Raw genomic sequence first — 21,497 nt, 5'->3', positions numbered from 1 at the left:
ATTGGGGTTTTTTTAATTTTAAGGGGTATAGGGTTTAATTTTATTAGTTAGGTTTATTATAAGGTTATATTTGTTTATTATTAGGTGCAGGATATAATAATGGGAAGGGGGGAAAGGTTTAACTTATAAATTGTGGATAATAACGATTAAATATAGGTAATATATTTATATAGCATTTATTAACGAAAAGAAGGAGTTTAAAATAATATTACAATTGGGGGTTTAGGGTATAGCTATATTAATATTATAAACGAAGATTTTAAGCTAAGGAAGAAAGAAAGGAAGGATGAAACTAGAATATAAGTGTGTGTGGAGATATATGCGTGTTAACGGCTATTATGGGTTATGTAACCTTATTGGTATGTGTTTTATGTATTTCTATAGTATCCCTTTACAGTATGTATAATATTCCGGCATAATATATGTCTAACATGTTCGTTACAATAATAATAACAATAATAATTATATACTTTTTTCCGCGCTTTACCAGCTGGTAAAGAAAGAGCTAAAAATGCTAAATTATTAATCTGGTTGTTTAATTAGCAGCTTGGTTACTAACCCTATCATTCTTGCCTAAATATATATTATTTCTTTTTATACGATTAATTTTCTTCTTTATTTAGGTTAAAGTAAGGCTAGGTATATATAATTTCTATTATTAATAAAATTTAAATAAGTAAAGGTATTAAAACGACTACCGGGCACCTTTACGCGGTATTTTAGGTGAATAACTAATTATATAAAAGTATTCTGGTAAAATTAAAACCTGGTAATTAGATAGGTATATAGTTTAATTAAATTGGATATCCTTTCGTATAATAATAGTTTATATAAATATAATCCTAAATTTTATATGTTAAGTGCTAAGTGCTAAGTGCCAAGTCCTTTAGGCTATTTCCGATGATTTGTCCTATGTGGTCCCATTGGACCTTTATGCCCTTCGCTCTGTTTTAATGATATCTCCGCCGTTAGATATGAGGGTTATCAACCCGGATATCATTCGTATGGATGAGTTGGATCCCATATTAGGGAAAACCAATGCGAAGAATGCCGCCAGCAACTGGTCCCGGGGTTCAGATACGAGTGATCCATATCTGAGTCCTGTTCTGGCGGATATGACGGCGTTGGGTAAAAGTGGGATATCGGTGAACTGTGTAGCTGGGACACGGGATGTGTTGGCACCCGATGTGCTGATGTATTTGGAGAAGTGCAAGGAAGCTGGGGTGGAGGGAGAGTGGCTTCTGTGAGATGGAATGATGCACGATTTTCCACTTGCGGCTCGTTATGGGTTAAAGGAGGGTAAAGAGGTAAGAGCTTGGGTTGAAAAGCTATTGAAAAGTGTATCTATATCCGCTTTAACCTAGGTAATATCAGAGTAGGGGTGTTATCTAGGAAGTCTTTGTAGATACGTACAAGCCATGCCTGTTTAGAACCGAGCACTTTAGTATCACCTTAATTTGTAATTGCTAGGGACCAACATATGTGTAATGGTGCCAGCACTAGAGCAAACCCGACTTTCTCTATATTATCCTAGCCTGGCTATGGAGGCTTCAAAATCCTCGTGCAATAAATGTGTCATTCATTTGCTCCCCGTCTAAGCGCCCAACATTGAGCCTCGGCGAATATCCCTTTGGTGCAAGTTAAGAGAGTGGATTTGTAAAGGATGCCATTTCTGGCCTTCGTAATCCTTGCGCAACGGTTACCTGGTAACTGAATCCCCTCACGCCTCTCCCTCTCCGGCTTCTTACTGTCAATGTCAGTTAAATTGGGCTGACCCAGGATAAGGTTTACATCAACAACCTTAAACCAGCCCATTGGCCCCAAACACAGTAGCAGATATTAATAAATAGACATCCGGGCTTTTGGCCGCGTTGGTATGGCTTAGCGAAACATCTTTCACTGTATCCTTACCTAGCGGTTAGCCCTGCATACTTACTCTACATATCTTACTCTGCATCGTTAGGTCCCGGGGGTTCGATTCCCTCGGTGGCCAATATTATTTACATCAGCCCTTATCATCAACATACAGCGTCGTGCTCGGAAAGTTTTTGACTACACAAGCCGGAGACCCTTTGTCCGTAGTAACTAGCCATTTCATAAAACAACAATAATCCTATACCCTCTGATTTATACCAGCGCTTTGTGCACTACTCACAATGCGATAGTTTCGATTCTTTGTATGTTTCGTTACCTTGGTTTTCTTTCATATTCACTATATTATGATGGCATAGAATGGAACTAAAGCCCCATTGATAGCTTTAACCCAAACCCCCACCCCCCGTCTCCTTGGTTTACCATCGAAGGAGAATCTGCAGGGCGAGATTAGAGAAAGAAAAAGCTAACCCCCAAAATGGAGTCATCTTTATGTTACTCAACAGTAGAGCGCCATGAACATGTAGCCACATGCTTCGAGGGTGACGTTGACACGTTAGACCTAGTCTTGAATTGGCCCATCTCTGAGGTGATTTATACAGAAGAGGGCAAGGTGCGGGAAATCGCTCTATCACGGAGTCAATCGCAGACACCAGTATGTGAGAGTGCAAATGCTACCTACGTCAACTCTGTCGGATCTTCTACGGAACTCAACAGGGCAAGTGTTCAGAAGAAGAGGCGGACCGAGGCTGACACAAGCGACGTCATCATTAGTTCGAAAAGAAGAAAATCGGAGACCGTAGAATATTTCCCTGCCGAAATTATATCAATGTTGATATCGCAATTACTAACTGCTAAGCCCAAATGCGCTCTCAATCTCGTTGCCCCCGATTGGAACATGTGTCGCGGTGAAGCCGCTGAGCTTGACAACTCTGTGGCGGCTACTCGAATCCTGACTTATACGCGAGGGGTCGGGATTTCCCGCGCAGGTACACTTTCATGTCGGTTTACACATGGTGACAACGACCATATCGCAACGCCCATAGCATCTTTTGACCCGAGATTGGTCACACTCGGTGAGGGGTTCACCACTGAGTATATACGGTTATTATACCGCACCCATACTCACGTGTTTACTCTTGGTATTAACAAGCCCAGTAGTGACGCAATGATAATGCTACCTGGGGATAACTGGGGAAACGTTCAACCTTTCCGTAGTGAATTGGTAAAGGCTATCTTGCCATTCGATGATGAACCGACTAACAGCCCGAAAATGAAGGCGTACCCGACCTCGAGTCCTATTTATAAACATCTTCGAAATATTGCGGTTCATTCCCCACTGAACCTAATGCATACAAACGCTAGTGCATTTGAGAGCAATAGCAACACCAACAAGGGGTACAATGCGCTAGATCGTGACCGGTCTGCTCACCTGTGGCTATCCTGGGCGCAGATGCCAAATCTCGAGAGCGTCTTTCTAGATCTACGAATATACAGTCACGACTCGAACACGGAGCGAAGATGCCTCAGTAAGTTTGAAATCATCGCGAGAGCACGGGAGATGGGCCGCAGACTACGGCTCAAGACACTAGTGCTCGCTGGGTTGCAAAGCTACAGCTTCTATGTGGCATACAACGGGGAGTCGGCGCATAATATTGAGCAACTAGACACTCTAGATGGTGAGCCGAACTGGATCAAGATATTCCGGCCTACGGTGCGAGAAGGCGGTCAGATTGTGCTGGTTGATAGACTTACCGACTAGTAGCTATTTGAGCTATAAACTCCAACTATTGGAGAAGATAAAATCCCTTGGTCATCTTAGCTAGCTATTATTTACCCACATGAGTCTTTTCATCGAGGTAACTAGCCTGTACTTTGCCGGTATCTGTTTCATGGTTATCCATGACCAAACGCCATTTCAAGCTAGAGCTAAGCCCATGAGATTAACTCGGTACTCTTCACAAGATAGGCAACGAGGTGGAGTTAGAAACCCCCGAATTTAAGAATAAAGTTACATCATCCTCTTGCGTATACATACAATGGATTCTGTGTGAAATATATATAAACAACTGAAAGAGAACAGTGCAGGTTATCTGAACGAGAGTAGTCAAAATTTAGACTCGTCGACTGGCGTTTAGAAACCGCGTCGGCCAATATTTCCCAAGACACTAGCATTGATATCTCTCTTCTTCTGGGTAGACTTGGTGCTATTGGTGCTGGGTAGCTCAAAACCCAGTTCAGGAAACAGCTCCTGCCATGACGGGCCAGATGTGGCAAACTGAAACGGTGGTGCCACCGTATCGCATATGGTGTTATGTTTCGGGAGGGTCCCGTTGCTGAAGAATGCTTGAGTCACCTTCGCTGTACAGAGGGAAGGATGTGAGATGGAAGTATGCTATGCTAAATGTCAGCTCACTCCAAAGCCAACGAAGGCAGGGGGTTGAATTCACATACACCAACACCACCGTGTTCAAGCAGAACACTACCCTCAATCGTTTCACTAATATTCCTTGCCGACTTGATTGATGTGGCCGAGTCATAGGTGTTACCAATGACTAGCAGCGGCTTTCTGGTCTTGACTTCGGTAAAGTCACCATTATACCGCTCGCGCGTTTCGAGACGCCACTGCGCACATATAGCAACTATTGCCGTGTTGATATCCCCAAGCAGACGGCTGGATGCTGCACTTTGATCGAAAGCAGGATTGACGACGTCGAATGAATCTGATCGGGGCCGCTTGTCGGTACACTCGATGCCAATACCTGCATCGTTACCCCCTGCAGTTGCGGCCAGTGAGCCAGAGAGGTAAGCAAGAAGCTCTGTTGCCACCACGGTCTCGTTCCGAGGCTCTGCGAGTAAAGCATCCAAGATTCTATCCAAGGACAACCACGAATTGGGAGAATATAGAGAGAATCGGATTGCGGTCTTTAGCACCGAGTAGTCTACAATACTACCATCGTACGCGAAGGGCCGGTATTTAAGCTCGTCAAGAAGCCCATATGCCGCTGATTCAAGTTGCTCAGCTGTTGCATTGGGATGGGTACGCGCGAGCTGGCAAGCATTAGGCGTCGAGAGACACTGGCGGAAGAACTCGGTGAATGTGTCATCAGCGGATGCCCCAGACTCTGATTCAGACCTATATACGGGCGTTAATATTCGATTGTGAGACAACAGAATCTTCCAGTCAGTGCTCATGATCTAAAAGCAGCGGACTTACCAGTCATTGTAGTATTGAATTGGGCTATAGACGCCGTCTGAAACGCCGCGTCAATGATACTGACATATGCGTAGTCTAACGCTCGCGATTACTTACCGATTATCACCTTGTCGATTCGGTCTGGAAATAAGGCTGCCAGTGTGACTCCCAGATCTGTCCCGTACGATAGGCCTGTAGGAATTACAACATATTAGGGCAATGATCGGGACTTTCCTTGCAGAGAAGAAAAATTGCTCACCCCAATATCTTAACAGCCCGTCTTCTTCCACGGCATCGACGATCTGCATCGCATCACGCGCAGTGAAGGCCGTGCTGATTAGAGGACCCCTCTTTTGAGCCTCAGGGTAGTTGGCGCAAGCATCGGCGAAGTTCTTCGCGCCCGCCCAAACGGCCCCACGGGCGACATCGGAAGCGTTGCCGAGACCAAACTGTTGACTGAGGGCGGCACGCTCTGTAGCGTTGGCGAAGCACTAAGATACAGGGTCAGTAGTTGCCGGCGTGAGCATGTCCGGAGGCGTTCGAAACATGGTAAGTTTCTGACAAAGGCCCGGCAAGGTATATGCCCAAGCTCCCCTGTAAAGGAGGAAAGGCCCAAGGCACGGAGGGGAAGTTGCCTGACTAAACACACCGAGAATGTAAGAGTATTGGCTGTGCCTCGTGGGTCCCAGGTTATCAGGTCATGTTCTCCGCCTGTAACACTATACATGCTATTAGCCGTGCGCCTTTTAACAGCTCACTGTCTTCGCCGTGCTTTGTTTTCAAATATCCACAGCCATGTAAAATGTGGTAGAACGAGGTTATATATACTGGTTTAGAGAAGTGATAACAGGAAAACGAAAACTTACGCCTGGAGCATGTCGCCTAAGCCCGCAAGGGAATAACGATCTTCCAACCCGGGGCCACCGAAGTTGAAGAGTATACTATTCTTGGCGGGCTTCCTCACAGCAGGGACTTTCACAAGAGACAGCTCGAGGGTTTCAGTGCTGTTGACATCTGTGTAGTCAAGTGGCACGGCCAGAGTGCCACACTCAACATCTAGAGTTGCTGCATCGTTAAGATCGTCCGGACATTGCTGCCACTTTATTCCGCTTGTTGGGTATCCTCGCGACCTGACTGGTGTCTGGCCGTGGACATTGGCCACTGTAGCTGCTAGGAGCAAAGCAGTTACTTGGAAGGAGGTAGTGAAAGGCATGATGCCTAGCTTTTATGGCGCGCAAGAATTGCAGTCAACAAATGCTTTGAGCGGTCTCTACAGTTGAACAAAACACTGAGGAGGAGTAGAAGTAAGTGAATGAGTGAGTAGTTGCTGCTATATGATGTGAACAGAGGTAGGATGTTGCACTTTATATTCATTTTTCTACATGGATACCATTTTCAACCCTCATCCGCTGCTTAGTTAACCTCTAACGAATACGCCGTATTCAGAAATCCCCTGTACTACCCGACTTGGAGTAAATAAAGGAACATGAATTCTTAAGATTACTCAATCCGGGCATGATTTACCCTTGTCCCTTGGTGCTCAAGGCATGGTGCTTATGCTAGGAGAGGCTGTGTAGCCTCTAAGTCGTGCGAAAAGCTTTCAGAAGAGCAGATGATGCTCTTGATGCCATGCTCGTTGGTAATGGTATTACTGAAAATACGGAGATCCTGGTCAAAAATTTGGATGATCCTTGGCAATTCCATACAGGGGTTTCTTATTAGGTAAGGCGTCGATTCTTCTTGCTGAACCGTTAACAGTTCGAACTTGGCATCTTTGCTACAGGATGGCCAATCCGCAACGTATTGTAGTCTCAGATTGGTAGCTAGGCGATTTGAATCATCTGCTACTCACATTGATGTCTCGTTGCCAAGCCAGGATCTTCGTAATCTCGACATATACTACCAAGACTACCGAGAACTACGTATGCGTGTGCCTGGAGAACGAGGGCAGAGCGTATCGAGACACTAGGGGGCTGGATCTACGTGCAGGATACCTATCACCATTTAAGGCAACTGGATGGCCAAGACATGATATTAGCTGCCTGTGCATGTAAGTAATCCCGACCTACTGCCATCTACGTCATTAGACTCATACGTCTTGGCAGGCCAGTGATGGGCCAGTTGAGGAGCCTTTCTGACATGAAGCACCCGATTTCCGGACAGATTTAGAATGCAGAGTACGTGGTTCATTTGCTACCAAGCTGCAGCTAACCTACGGATCATTTATGTAATTCAGCTTGGGGTACATGCTGTACACCTATATACCTTTCTAGGCAAAGTATTGTAGATATTGTCTGAAGCTGAACTATCAAACTGCTGCTGTCCCCGATTAGCTGCGGTGTACAAGCCCAACAATAGATGATGCAAAGTGAGGCCGGACCGTAGTCAACTGAGAATCCCTCCAAAGGCCAATCCTACTAACAAGACAGAATATTGGGCAATTAAAACTATTCCAATGTTGGTACTTTTCTGATCGCACTCTATCCAGTCCTTGGGCAACAAAATTGGTTGCGGTAACAGCTATTGTTAACTGTTACTTGGAGATGTGTAACGTAGATAAAAAAAAAAACATGTAGCATCTGGCAATATCCAATGTCGATTCGAAACTGATAAGTCAGCCCAGGTGATTAGCTCACCAACTGCCGACGAACCTTGCTTATTGTATGCGCCCCGTTCAGAAGGCTTCAGGGTTGCAGGAATGTCCTTGGCAATCAGTGATCTGTAGGTATTATCATCGTTTATTATTGGACGAATGGCCGATACTGACTTTGGCCGCGAGGCAGCAACCAATTAGCCGGCGAGGTTCTCGCTTTCGTGAATCTCATACGCCGCCTCAGGTCACACTTGGGTCTTCGGTCGTCCCGAAAACTCTCGAGGCATCATTTCCCCGCAAAGCGGCCGGGATTGGAAGAAGCCCCAAGAGCCCCGAGAGCTTTCAAGTGCCGCCCCATCACCCACGTGCTGGTGGAGCGATGACAGTCTATCGGGTCGCCTCCTCCTTGCTTTCCTTTGCGTCGCTTGGCTTGAATTCGCCGCCGCGAACTGTTTATAGGTATCTAACTGCGGCATTGTCCTTACTATTCTTCATCATGTTCTCACGGCATAGAACCCATACCCCTCCTTCTGGCTCTAAACACCACCACCACCACCATCACCGCCACCATCATCATCACCATCACGACTCTCACCACAGCTCTGACGCGCCACGAGAACGACCGAGCGTCCCTGAACAAGAGTCGCGACACGACCCGCCGCTGAAAGGATTAATACAGATTGATCTTCTTGACATCGATGCCCCAGCCACCGGCAGACTTGATATTAAGATTGGTGTGAAGAGGGTCCATACACTTGACCACATTGCCAAGTTCCTGAGAGCTAAATTCGGTAAAGATGCGTGCAAGGTGTGTCCCGACGACCAGATTGAATTTTTCCACGCACGAGAGCAGCTGCGTGGGGGTGAAATACCTGACAACGTGTCTACACTATGGTACAGGGTGCAGAGCCCTCGAGATGATGGTCTCTTCAAGGTGACATGGAAAAAAGGCCACTATCAAGTACAACTGTCTCAACAAGAGCTCAACAACGTGGCACAGGCCATCGAGTCAGGTGCCACCTTGGGTCAACTGCGAAGTAAAGTGGCCTCGTTCTTACGCATCGTATGGGAACTCAAGGTTGAGCCGGACCAGGTTATCATCGAGGCTCTCGGTGGATTTCGACCGGGGCCTGTCGAGGGAGACAACTGGGAGTGTACTAAATTAAGGAAATGGTTATGCAGCCATCTATCCGTAAGCCTAGTGCAACCTCATGACTTCTTTATATTCTGCGGATATAACGAACGATACGTCTTGCATAGGCCTAGTCTCGGTCCCAACGAGTCGGTGTTCGCATACTATATCAAGAAGGCCTTGAAAAACCGAATTCTCACGACTATCTCCGAGTCAGGCGACCGCCCAAGCGAGATCAGGACCCGAGACATCAACCTCTACCAACGTGGTAAATCCGTAAAGGATAATGCAAGTTTCTCAGCCGGTAAAGCGTTCGACTTCACATTAAGTCGGGATGTCGAAGGTGAATTCATCCAGGCAGAGGCGTGGCTCCTACCCCTGACAGAAACGTGCAGTATCTGCGCGGATGAGAAGCGAGTATCGGAAATGCCAGCCCATGGGCGGATCACGGGGAATTGTCAACACAAGGCTACGGCCTGCAAGGACTGTGTCAGCCAGTGGATTACTTCAAGCATGGAGAGCGTCGCGTGGGATCGTCTACGATGCCCGGAATGTCCGCAGATGCTTGAGTTCAAAGATGTTGAGAACTTCGCCACGAAGGACATATTCACTAAGTACGATTGTTCCATCTCGGTTGAACGAACAAGTGATATCGGACTAACTCGTATCAAGTTATGACAGATTAGCCACGAAGGCCGTGCTTGAGAGCGTGAAGGGCTTTCGATGGTGCCTCAACCCTAAATGCAACGCCGGAGAGATTTTCCCGTCGACTTGCCAGAAAGCTAAATGCCATGTTTGTCAAAACGTTACATGCGCGCGACATAATATTCCATGGCATCGTGGTGAGACTGTATGTTATTTCTAGAGCCCCCTTCTTCTTTTTTTCTCACCAAGTCCGTTCCTTTCCACCGGATAAGTACCTAGGCAATGAATGACTAACTCCAGCAAACTATAGTGCGATCAATACGATAAGCGTACTCGCGCTCAACAGAAAAGCGCTAGGCTTTCCGAGAAGCACATCAAGAAAATCGCAAGGCCATGCCCAGGCTGTAAGAAGAATATAAACAAGTACGCCGGCTGCGATCACGTCACTTGTGAGTTCCCCTCAACCGAAGCCATATGCACAATCCTAACTCTTATCTCAAAGGTGTGTGTGGCCACGAGTGGTGCTGGTTGTGCTTCGCACCGTACACCAAAGACAAGGACATGTTCCTTGAGTGCAAACATAAGCCCGAATGCCGCTACTTCAAACGAGCACCGGATTGGGAAGGGCGTAGAGCCTTTCTACGGGCTCTTAACGGCGTCGATATACATCCTCCTTTTCGTGAAAGGCCGGCTTTTGCGCGACCGATACAGCGGCCCGGACCGGGAGATGCTGCACTAATAGGGGTAGTAGCAGAGGCGGAAGCCCAGGCTATAAGGGCGGCGGCGGAGGCCAGGGCAGTGCCGAACCGGCCGGAGTCCCCCGAGCCAAGACCACCGGCCAACCTGTTTGATGTCATCATGGAAAACGATAACCACTTTGTCGACGACGAGCGTCGTCGGCATGGGATGCCTTTCATGAACGACGCCTTACTCTTCAACATCGCGCAGCTCATAACCCGAAATCGGTGAGCTAGCTACATGAGTGCAGAAATAGTCGGCCATCAGTGCTCACTTGCTAGAGTTGGTCCACACCCTACGGGCCATCTGTATGCTCCATATCAGCTCTTATTGGCCTTAGCTTTGTCTAGTCTCTTATGATGCCTAGAGAGATGTCTGCAAGATTGTATGGGAGCCTTGAGTTTGCAGTTTCTTCTTGACACGAGCGAGGACGAAGTTCCTAATAAAGAGAGATAAATCTGTCATTTGCATGGAATTAAACGACCTTTTCTCTAATCGCTACCTATATGTTCGCTACCAATAAGGGCACTGATAATATTCCTTCTGTCCTGCAATTTGCCCCCTTGCTGCATCGCCGCGAATGTACGAAGCTACGTCCTTTACTAATACCATCAGGCTACTGATTATCCGCATCAACAACGCCTCCATGCCCACCCCCATTGTTCAGTCACTGATGAGTTCTTGCTCGCACCATAGTACGCAGAGGAATTACTAGCCGTGCTAGTAAAAGCCATGCGGAAATTGACGTTTAATATACCACTGTTATCGCAAGGCGACCAGATCAACGCGTCCTCAGGTATGGTCGAGTGCAGCTTGAGTTCCTTCGACAGGCCCGAATCGTCCGTGCTGGGGACGGATTGGACTGTGGTTGCCTACCATGGCGCGTTAGTACCTCAACATTACCTCATATTATACACACAAGCAGGAGCGAGAAAAACGGAGACCGGGAAACCATACCGTCTTTGCAGGGTTCTGGCTGAAATACACCGTGACATACTGCGTGAGCGTGACGCCCGCGCCTTCGATTTCCAAGTACCCCTTTGACCAATGATCCTTCAGCGCGAACTGCCAACCCGTCGAGCCTCCGATGCTGATGTGTCCCTGGCAGTTGACGGTCCTCTCAGTGACGCTGCTCGATGGCCCTATCTTGGCCTTGAAGCTTGGAAGTTTGAAGAAGGAATGCTCCCAGAGACCGCCAGTCGGAGCATCTGTTGAGCCTTGAGGGCAGCCGTTGCCTGAAAAACTGGCTGAGAGGACTGTGGGTGGTGTGAATGTATCGCGGATTGAGAGCAACGAAGGGATTAATGGCGCGGCGGCTGACAGCCCCGATTGGAGTAAAATGAGAAGCGCGCTCGGAAAATGCATCACGAATATTGAGGCGATAGTATTTGAATTATTGAATCTGATGTATTGCGAGTTGTTGATAGTCTCGTTGGGGTTAAATGCGTGTGTAATTGAAGGCAATGAGAATTGATGATAGCAGATGGAGATTTTGTAGAGGCTATTTATAACTGATTGATGCTTGATTTTAATTGAGAATGAATTGTCGAAAATAATCGAATTGAGTAGAGGTGAAGACGAAGTATTTGTATACCATCACCACCTGGGCGCTTGCCCGAAGCAGCCAAACTTGAACATCATCCGTCATGTTGCTAGCCAGAGAATTCTGGAGCGACCCAGAAGTCCAGGAGCTTGGGTACCTTAGTAAGAATTTCCAAGTGTTTTAACCACCGGTATCAGTCTAGATCAGGGCGTATCATGATATGGTTATTTACCCATATTAACCGTGATGCCATCAGGGCCCGAACAACTGAGCGCGATGGCTCGAGTGCTTTCCTCCGTCAAGTCTAGAACCAAACAGAGTGTAATTTTAGAAGTCCAGATAAAAATAGCAAAGAATAGCCTTGGTAGATCTCGAACTATGTCTTGCACAAGGTTTATGCAGCTTACCCTGTGAGATGCTTCTTTACCTGGCTGGAAGCGAGGAAATGCTATTCGTCATGGCTGCAACCTATGGATCAAAATTTCAAACTGGCGAAGCTCAAATGGGAGTGAGCACTTGAATGATCATACTCTGATATTCGGAACCTAAATATTCTAGGGTTCCTGTCCTATTCTGAGTCGAGCCTTGCTATATTGGTTTGGATAATAATACTATAAGTGATACCCATGAGAAGCGCCTGAAGGTATGGAGCGCCGAAAAGCGGCAACGGCATTTTGAGACTGCATTACCATAGACGTCGAAGAACAGTGTCCAAATGGCAGCCGCTGACTAAGTATGAGATGCGTAACGGCTTCTAAATGAAGAAGAGCTGATTGAATGGACCGGTTAACCCTTCCGTAATACCTCGTATAGAGCGTTTTCGCGCTCGAAACATAATTATCATGACATCTAGTATATCCATCACAAAGCCAGATGACCCTGATGTGATAGGCCAAGTTGGTGGCGTATCTTCAACTCACTATAAGATCTACCCACCACCAATAGTTGAGTCTATCCCAAATATTTGGAATGAACACCACCCACGCCGGACTCATATTCTCACGCTGTGAGAAATGCTTCTGAGTTCGCCACGTCACCCATTTGTGGGTGCGTAAATATGGTCGGGTGTCTTGGAAACACCGTCAAGATTGGCTACCGTCCCTGATGGGCGATCTTGGTTCGTTGCGAGCGCCTTAGTCCAAAGAATTGCATCGACTCCCGTGACTATAGTCAGTAAGGCTTCGGCAACGGCGAAGTAATCGTTCGCCAGTGGTTGCGGCGTCATCGTTCCTAGGTAGATGTGTGCGTAGTTTTGAACGAAATTGATGATGGGATAGTTTCATCGCCACCCACCAACGCGCCTCTCGTTCCACCTCTCCTTACGTTCTTGCCGAAGATAGCACAGCCGGCGTGCTTCCCGATACCTCCGAACCCAGTCGAGTGTTTCCCGTTCCGTGGCGAGACCGCCCCCAAAATCGTCGCCTCCATTATTGCCGCCTCTTTGCGTGCCCTCCCCTTCCAAGAAGCTCTCCTCCATAGCGGCGCATAGCATCTCCTGCTCTTGTAAGGACTGAGTGAGGCGCGCATAGAGGGCGTTGGGGGCGAAGGGTGCAAGAGCAGCGTCCATATCAACCTGCTTGGAACGCCACTGTCGTTCGAGGGCATGGGCCGAGAGAAGCTGGGCCTGAGTGGAGGCACGCTGATGTGTAAGTCTTGTTTCCAGGTCGGCGAGATGTTGTGCTAGGGATATATTCTCGTCAAGCGCAGACAAAAGGGTGTCTTGAGTCTGAGCAAGCGATGGGTGTATCGTCGCGGGAGAGACAGTCAAGGCTTGTAGCATGGACGGATTACTTAGTATTTCGGCGAGATCTTGTTTTCTACATGGCGCGTAGTAAAGGCACGCTTTGGTTAATCGTTGATCTCGGAGAGTTGAGTGGACATGGAGCTTGGGCTTGTACTTACGACTTGTCCTCTAGAATTTTAGGCAACCAAGCATCGCCAGGATCTGGGATGGGCTCTTGCTGTCGCACGATGCCGCTCGGTGTGGTTGTTGGCACAGGAATCAAGCCTGAAGCGACGTCGACGGGGGCGGCAGGCTCTAGAAACCGGCTACTCGCATTCCTCGTCCTCTCCAAGCCATCACCGCCGTATGGATGGTCTGGAGCGGGCGGGGCTGGACGGGGAGAGTTTCCAGTGGGCGTCCCGAGACGACTCACATCGTGGCTGCTAGGTTTTGGCGGGGGTGGAGGTGGTGTTGAGGTTGCGTACATGGTTCGTTATGGACCTGAATACTAGAACATCAAAAGCAAGTTCGATAGAACGATAGAACGATTGGACGATGGCCGAGACGGCCCAAGGTCCTCTACGTAAGGTCCTGAGGTAGAGATAGGTAGGTAGATGAGGGTGCTGAGCGAAGGTTGGGGTACCTGCAAATACCTAGTCAAGGTGACGTACTGCTACCTGTATGTCTGGTACTCTGGTTCTAGACGCGCGCAACTCAGCGGCTAGCGTGTCCGCCGCTTTAGCTTAGCCTAGGTACATGTATATACTTGCTCCCAAATCCGATGGAAAAAAAGAGTAATCGTGAACATTGAAATTAGATGAAATAGCTTGTGCATGGCCTGACCTAACCTAGCTCTGAATGCAATGGGCACCAAAGGGCCCGGGGTACCTTAAGTAGACGCCGCAGGGAGAATGTCCTTATAGAGCACTCGAGACAACAATATGTAGTAACGCCGCCTCAAGAAACATTATGGGCTCCTTGGCCCAATCACGAGCTCATCAATGTTTTTCTCAATACACACTCTCCGTGCTATCTGAGGGATATCATGCCTTAAACCTGTTGTACATCGACGATGGATAGAGAGCCTCCGAATACTAGAATCATCCCTTGGGGAAACCGGTGCACCGCGCCAATCTCATCTTTGGACGGACCATAGTTCACGAGTCCAACCCATCTCGCGCAACTTCTTGCTGCTCCCCCCTGACCCCTTCTTCTCATTGCTACTGATGGCAAGTGCCTTGCTGCAGTTCGCAAAGCCCTCCACGATCTCTCTCATGCGCCCAGCCTTCATAAGCACTGCTGCCACATCCGAGTCTTTTCTGGCAATGATTGATGCAAGCTCCATGCACTCCAGCAAGTTGTCCCGCGACAAGCTGGTCCCTGCAAAATGTAGAACGCTAACGTATCCTATGATTGTCTCGGGAAGATACGCGTCTCGAAGATATTGGAAATCTTCGTCTTCTGCTCATCACAGTTAGCCCTGAACTCCAGTCTTGGAATACGACAAACTGGTACCCACCTGAAAGACTTTCCAAGAGCCAGCCATCAAAGATAGGCCGCATGTAGCTCTTGATGGACTTGACTTCGTTTCCGACATGGCTCCAGAAGTCTCTCCCTAAATCCTCCGTCGGGCTAGAGATTGTCTTTGATTAGCATCCACAAAATCTGGCCGATGGCGCGTGGAATGACTTACTCTTGAGCCATGGCTTCACTAGAGGCAATTGTTTCCATGCAGTCGAGAGCCCGCACCAGACATTCCATCTCAAAGTAATTTCTTGCTGCTGCTACTTGTTCTGCGTCGAGATCATTACCTTGATATGAGCTAGTGAGAGCTCCCGAGCGCAGCTCTTCGAACCATGAAACATCTGTGTCGTCTGTAATAGGGACACTGGCCTTTTTTCTGAATATCTCTGAGCACCGAACCCGCTCAGACAGAGAGCGTGCTGCGTGGAGATTGAAATTCTCTGGGCCCAAAGTTAGTAAAATTTTCGAATGGATATCGACATAGCAATTGAGCCCTTACTCAGGAATCGCTTGTAGATGGCAGTACCGGCGGAAAAAAACTCTTCCCAGAGGCCATCTACTAGAAGAAACCACTCGAGGGAGCGAATTAAAGACTCGTCGACAGTTTCAAAGTTTTCTGGCTCGTCCCCAAAGAAGTCTGGCTTTAGGGGGCGACCGTACTTCAACGTAGGAGGGCTATTTAAAAATACCGTAAGAGCACCAAACGCAGGTATGACCTGATTGGGAGTACGAGCTTGTTCAAGGATGGATCGTGGCTGATAGATGACAAATTTGGCAATGTCCATGCCCAACTTTTCCATAATCCTGAGCAGTATATCTCTGTCCCCTGGCGCTTCTAATCGAGCAATGTTTCGGCTAAGCGTATAGAAACCTCGTTCTTCTTCGAGCTTCGAACAGTAGAGAGGCATTAAATCTGTCAGATTTGCTAATCGCAATATACTGACATATGTGGCAATGATGTTGTCCTGAGCCCTACGACGGGCAGCATCGATAATGTCATACCCGCTTTGAAGACGGTCGAGGTGAGAGACTAACAAGTATACGTGCGTTGCTACACGTAGACCTTCATAGTCATTCATCATGAAGTATCTCGGATCGGTAACGCTGACAGTAACGCTATCGATTTCTGGTATCAGACTGGAAGGCGCTGATTGGTTTGCACGTTTTCCTAATGCTACACCGAGGTCGTGCATGTATTGTGTTAAATTATTCGATATGATGGCCCCTTGCAAGGCTTTTAGCGGGTGCCTAGCCTCACTAGACGTCTTCGGATTTGACTCCAGAGAGTTAACAAGACGCTCACTAGCCGAAGAGGCATCTCCGTGGAAGTGAAGGGCGTTGAACGAGGGAAATGCTTGATGGATGCTGGCCGTTGAGTCCGGTGAGATTCGTTTCATGAGATATCCATCAAACTGAGCTCTCAGTAGAGCATTGTAATGAGCGAAGACAAAATCGTCCCAAGTCTTGCAGACTTTTTCCACACTTGTGATATCGCCTGAAAGTATACCGTAGACTGCGCGTTCGTAATCATCGATACCCCCCTGACGCGCAAGAGCGAAACACGTTCGACGCCATAATAAAGCGGATAAAGGATCGGTAGAGGGCTGTTGTGGTTCATCGGCTTTCGATAACGGCATGGCTGACATGCTGACTGCTCGCCACACCTCCGTTCGTTCAAGACACCAGTCCCGAATCTCGTTCAGGCTTCTACCACGGCGAAGAAGCTCATAGCAACCGAGCCAGATGGCACGCTCAAAGTATTCATCTTGTGGCTCCAATTTGCGCCCTTGCCTTGTGGCCACATCGGGGTCTAATTGCGTGACAAGTGGATTGGAGCCGTTGGTATCGACTAGTTGACCGGCGTCCGCGCTTGTAGGATCTAGAGGTCCTGTCCAACTGTTTACATTCTTCTGCATCTTAATGGCGGAACGTGTGTGAAGCCAGCCATGGGCTATGATATCACCACGGTCAGCCTGCTTCTGAAAATCTCGTACGAGGTCGTCGATGTTGATCCGGGTGTCATCGGCACTAGTTTGCAGACACTCAAGAATTGCCTTGCGTTCCTGGGCTAAAGGATCCGACTGAATGAACTGGTCCCAGAGCGCAGTAGTGGACTGAAATTTGGACGCCTCACGCTGTACCAGTTTAGGGGCATTCCGGCCTGAAAAGCGTAGAGGCAGAAGGCGACGCAGCAAATCCCAAACCTGCGCTTCCTGCTCCCACCGTTCTAATTCGTCTGCCGAGTCGGGTGCCGATGATGGGTTATCGGCGTCATCCAACTCCATCGAGTCTTGGCTCGAAGAATCGTCTAAACGTCGAAGACCGGTGCTTGATGTTGAGCTTTGTCCCTTGCGCAGGGCATGGGCCTTGTTTGTAGCATGCTGATAATACTTTTCGACTAAGGTGAAAATGTCGGCTCGTTGCTCAGCAGGGCTTTTTTGGGTGGCCGAGAGAAAGTCGAGAGCCTTAGCAAAGCGATCGGCATTATCGACGAAGCTATACGGGGACGCCATCTCGGTTGCTAGGTGGCATGGTTAGATCTCTAGGTCAACTGGGCGGCGTGGATGTGACCAGCATACCTTGATCCATCTGGTTGTCTTCGTCCTCTGGTCTATCGTATTCCACCAGGCTTGTCATGCGCTGTGGTCTCTGAGGCCGCTGAGCAAGCATCGTGTCTGCAATGCTTAGGTCAAGCTGGCTAGCAACCAGACAGCATCTTCTATCGCGCTGGCGCGCTCACTCAATGGATTCCGGAGTCACTGCCGGTTTTGTGGGGACATGTGCTCGTACCACTTATTCATACACCTGTTGTACGTATCGGAGAGAATTGGCTGTGGTGAGGGGAGGTTGGGACGAAGAAGCTGAAGTCGGAACTCGCCAAAACTTGATTGATGGATGGCAACAAAAGAATACCTACCAACCAGGACGCGCGACAAGCAGTATGCGGTAACCTACTCCAGATAGCTAAGCACCTCCTTAGGTCTAGTGCCGATGTACCTGCTTTTACTTAGCCTCAGTACATTATACCTACCTAGCCCCAGCCATGTAGGTACCGGTACCTTTAGAGCTGCGCTTCAGCAGTTGGATAGTCGCGCGCCACAGTGTGGCTGGTAACAAAGTCTCACATAAAATTTGTGGTCGAGTGGAGGCCGGACTGTTTTTCTCCTTTCCCTTTTTTTTCATCAATGTCATCGGCATTCATATTAGAGTCTCGGGATAAGCCTTTTTCTATATCAATGCTTGTCCAGGTTCCTTGAGAACCTCTTGCGCGCTCAATGATCGCCTAGAATAATTCCACGCTGCATTAATGTTGCCTGATCGACCTGTCTGTCTAGGCTGACGTGAAGAAGTAGTTGTGAGACATGAAACTGATGTAGAGATAGCTTTCTCTGTCTATCCTGTCGCGAGGGAGGTGGACAATGCCCGTAATTCCCTGGCGGTTGGTTTGGTACCGAAATGGTGAACTTGGTAATGCTAGGTTGAGTCGTACGCAACGAACTAGTTTCCGTTCCTTTTTTCTTCTTGTCGTTGCTTCATTTTCAAACGCAAAAGACTGGGTTTGGGGCAGCTCGCTGTGATGGCGCTGTCACCCTCCTTCTCATAAAACGCATTGCAGCATTCATAGAGAGCACTGACTAGATGCTCGCATTTTGCCTGGTTAAAGCCGTTCTTCCCTAGGCAATCTGGTCCCGTCAACTCCAATAATTAAGGTTCATGTAGTCAAGATATCCCACCTTGTATAGCACACTGCACCAGGGTCAATGACTTGGGTCAACTAGGGCGGCCTGAAGCTGGTAGTTTAGTGATATGCTTACTGCTCGAGGATGGCATGGCGGCTTGGACGCTAGATCTTCTTGGAGGCCCTGATAGGTAGAATGAGTTTGGTTTTGAGATGCTTGGGAGCAGTGTGCAGACTACGAACCATTTTTCTATCACTCGGAATGGAGCTTGAGAACACTATAAGAAAGGCCGTCAAGGGAGACCGAAGGCTCGTAGGTTATAAAGACGTGTTGTTGATGAAGCATCACTTTGATTATAAGAGTTGCAGCAGTAGTAACATTGGGTCTGTCCCGACTTGGGTGCAGGTGTAGGTAGTGATGTAATACTTCCAGGTTCGGCGTAATCCACCGATCAGAACTACTACGGTACCTACTTATGTATGAGTACCTATGTTCCCTTTACATTCGGCACTCCTTTAACGTCTCGCATCGGGTATCTTCTTCTGCTAGATCCCACCTATATCTGTATGTACCTACTTTAGCCAAACTAGAATGTATAAAGTATATTTTCATCTCGGCTTCTAGTTCTAGACTCTCATATTAACAACATCAGTGAACTACGTACCTACTTTTAGCCAGCACCTCTTTTTGTATACCAGTCTGAAACATAGCTTGATATCCAAAGCATCCTTGTGGAGATACGATATTCAAGTTGTCTCTAGAAAGGGAATATCAAACCGATAGGTAAGTTCTTGCAATTGCTTAGATACTGCAAATTGAATATATATCTACTTAAGATCCCATGCAACTTCCAGGTTCGTCGGTGCTTTCGGTCAGGACCCCGCGACCCCACTCTCACCCACCAAGTGAGTACCTACCTACATATGAAGTATGTACCTACCTACCTATTGGTACCTACCTACATCTTACCCTCGACCGCAACCTTATGGGTACCTATGAAGTATGTGTACCATACTATGTACTTGGGTGTGTACTTAGGTACCCTACGTCCCTAACCCACCTGCCCTCCTTCCCTTCCTTACGTACCTAATAGAGCAGCTAACTTTTACAACGGCTGTGCTGCCTCCTTGCCTTGCCTTGCCTTGCCTTGCTTTCTTACATAGTCAAATTCCCTGTTCGCACTTCTCGTCTCATCTCGTCTCATCTCGTCTTCTCTCCTGCCGACTTCTCGCCACGTGTGCACTTCATATCTAGACTCTCTCACCTGCCGCGCATCCGTCTATTTGCCCAAAGCTATCGCTTACCTTACTACCCCTCCAGTCCGGGGTACATCACAGCCAGTGACATCAACTTCTGGATAGGACTCCCAAACATCACCACACATCAATAATGGCTGGAGAGAACGAGTCGAACTCACCTGGCGTCGAGCGCAACGAGGCGCCTGCGGGTGGCGAGCATTTAAACATCAAGGTCACCGACAACAACAACGAAGTATTCTTCAAGATCAAGCGCTCCACTAAGCTCGAAAAGCTCATGACCGCTTTCTGTGAACGCCAGGGCAAGAACGTCGACTCGGTCCGTTTCTTGTTTGAGGGCCAGCGTGTCCAAAAGACCGACACACCCGACTCCGTATGCTCTTCTCCATCCTCGCTCCTTGTAGCCCTATCCGCTTAGTACTGATACCTGTTTCTGTCTTATAGTTGGAGATGACCGACGGTGACACGCTCGAAGTTCACCAGGAGCAAGTCGGTGGTTGCTGCTGATCCTACACCACAACCCACCACCGACACTCTTGACAAGAACCCAACCAAGTATTGTTGTCAAGAGGATCTCACTACTGTGCAGGCGTCTCGATTATAGACGCGACTTGGTCGATTGAAGTGATTGATAGAAATAAATGCCGCGAGCAGCTACCTAAACTTTACAGGCTCGGGCATGAGTAATTGAAACGCGGGGGAAGAGGGGATAGATGGCAGAAAGCACAGGTTTCACAGATAAGCAAAAGACTTCCATTACACACACCTATGCAGTCTGGACACGCGAGTTAGTTACGCTTAGTACAGACGTTCCTTCATGGTCCGAACCTGCATCTTATACCCTCATCCCAGACACGGGGCGTTGAATGGTTGTTTTTTCCACCCAGATAGTGTTGTTAATCTGTCTCTGTCATCATGAAGAGGAGTTTGCGTTCTCTTTAATGTCGGATATGACTGAATATGATCCAGCATGCGTTACGCTTTCCTACACAAGATAGATATGCAATCCATATTCTTGTTGTGCAATTGTTTGTGTCTCCGTGAGATTTGGTTCAACAACGGGAGCCTTTAGGGCTTGCGAATGGGCATAATGAATTAATCGCTTCCATTCGTATCTATGGTCATCATATACGCAAGCTACGCGGATCGAGAGACAGCCAGCCAGCTCATCTATCTTCAGCTTCAAAGCCCCAGTAACTAACCTCTACTACTAAAACCTAATAGCCATGCTCAGCTACGCGTACTCATTCTCGCACTTAGGTACATCGCGACTTACATTCTATAGACATCACAATAGTCCAGTGCAGGGGACAAATCCATATACTCCCAAGGGATAACATGATCAATCATCTGAAGTCTTACAATCAAACCAGCCAAACAGCCCAACCACCCGAATCAAGGGAGGGCAATATATTACATAGGTACTCAGCTAACAATACAGCAAACACGCAAATACACGAGCAAGTTAAAAAAGCAGCAGAACGAAACGCCATAAAACAGCGATGAAGCAAGCAAGCGGGAAAACGCACAAACGCCAGCCATTCCATCATATTTCATTTCCATCATCATGTATCATCCCTCCTTCTCCCCCTCGC

The 21,497-nt window shown here is 47.9% G+C and overlaps 7 protein-coding genes across 7 annotated transcripts; 3 read left to right on the top strand and 4 right to left on the bottom strand.

Annotated features, from left to right (window-relative positions):
* Nucleotides 1-2,350: 2,350 nt before the first annotated feature.
* On the top strand, nucleotides 2,351-3,634 carry F5B22DRAFT_659282 (uncharacterized protein; the record flags this gene model as incomplete). The annotated part of the gene is made up of 1 exon (XM_047980188.1): nucleotides 2,351-3,634. The coding sequence occupies one exon, from the start codon at nucleotides 2,351-2,353 to the stop codon at nucleotides 3,632-3,634; it is 1,284 nt and encodes a 427-aa protein (XP_047827487.1).
* A 372-nt stretch (nucleotides 3,635-4,006) lies between these two features.
* Nucleotides 4,007-6,281, bottom strand: F5B22DRAFT_650011 (TAP-like protein-domain-containing protein; the record flags this gene model as incomplete). Its single annotated transcript, XM_047979257.1, has 7 exons — nucleotides 4,007-4,267; nucleotides 4,327-5,008; nucleotides 5,090-5,126; nucleotides 5,186-5,260; nucleotides 5,328-5,559; nucleotides 5,718-5,787; nucleotides 5,935-6,281. 7 exons carry the CDS (start codon nucleotides 6,279-6,281, stop codon nucleotides 4,007-4,009), a joined length of 1,704 nt encoding a protein of 567 aa, XP_047827486.1.
* A 1,876-nt stretch (nucleotides 6,282-8,157) lies between these two features.
* F5B22DRAFT_638725 (uncharacterized protein) lies at nucleotides 8,158-10,407 on the top strand (the record flags this gene model as incomplete). The annotated part of the gene is made up of 4 exons (XM_047977622.1): nucleotides 8,158-9,407; nucleotides 9,466-9,643; nucleotides 9,749-9,887; nucleotides 9,941-10,407. 4 exons carry the CDS (start codon nucleotides 8,158-8,160, stop codon nucleotides 10,405-10,407), a joined length of 2,034 nt encoding a protein of 677 aa, XP_047827485.1.
* Nucleotides 10,408-10,607: 200 nt separating this feature from the next.
* Nucleotides 10,608-12,269, bottom strand: F5B22DRAFT_400423 (uncharacterized protein). Its single transcript, XM_047971473.1, has 2 exons — nucleotides 11,134-12,269; nucleotides 10,608-11,048 (listed from the first exon to the last, which is right to left on the bottom strand). Exons 1-2 carry the CDS (start codon nucleotides 11,539-11,541, stop codon nucleotides 10,809-10,811), a joined length of 648 nt encoding a protein of 215 aa, XP_047827484.1. The 5' UTR covers nucleotides 11,542-12,269; the 3' UTR covers nucleotides 10,608-10,808.
* On the bottom strand, nucleotides 12,270-14,329 carry F5B22DRAFT_400422 (uncharacterized protein). Its single transcript, XM_047971472.1, has 3 exons — nucleotides 14,096-14,329; nucleotides 13,622-13,943; nucleotides 12,270-13,536 (listed from the first exon to the last, which is right to left on the bottom strand). Exons 2-3 carry the CDS (start codon nucleotides 13,927-13,929, stop codon nucleotides 12,999-13,001), a joined length of 846 nt encoding a protein of 281 aa, XP_047827483.1. The 5' UTR covers nucleotides 13,930-13,943; nucleotides 14,096-14,329; the 3' UTR covers nucleotides 12,270-12,998.
* F5B22DRAFT_620866 (nuclear pore protein 84/107) lies at nucleotides 14,240-17,864 on the bottom strand. Its single transcript, XM_047975871.1, has 5 exons — nucleotides 17,546-17,864; nucleotides 15,466-17,487; nucleotides 15,136-15,406; nucleotides 14,962-15,074; nucleotides 14,240-14,903 (listed from the first exon to the last, which is right to left on the bottom strand). Exons 1-5 carry the CDS (start codon nucleotides 17,634-17,636, stop codon nucleotides 14,578-14,580), a joined length of 2,823 nt encoding a protein of 940 aa, XP_047827482.1. The 5' UTR covers nucleotides 17,637-17,864; the 3' UTR covers nucleotides 14,240-14,577.
* Nucleotides 17,865-19,757: 1,893 nt separating this feature from the next.
* Nucleotides 19,758-20,928, top strand: F5B22DRAFT_620842 (ubiquitin family protein). Its single transcript, XM_047975870.1, has 2 exons — nucleotides 19,758-20,275; nucleotides 20,347-20,928. The coding sequence occupies exons 1-2, from the start codon at nucleotides 20,036-20,038 to the stop codon at nucleotides 20,407-20,409; spliced, it is 303 nt and encodes a 100-aa protein (XP_047827481.1). The 5' UTR covers nucleotides 19,758-20,035; the 3' UTR covers nucleotides 20,410-20,928.
* Nucleotides 20,929-21,497: the final 569 nt, after the last annotated feature.

The sequence above is a fragment of the Xylaria bambusicola genome (genome assembly GCF_022495145.1).
Source record: "Xylaria bambusicola strain CBS 139988 unplaced genomic scaffold F5B22scaffold_48, whole genome shotgun sequence".
Taxonomy (NCBI): Eukaryota; Fungi; Ascomycota; class Sordariomycetes; order Xylariales; family Xylariaceae; genus Xylaria; species Xylaria bambusicola.
The sequence above is the reverse complement of the archived record's forward strand: the minus strand, read 5'-3'. Positions and strand labels throughout refer to the sequence as shown.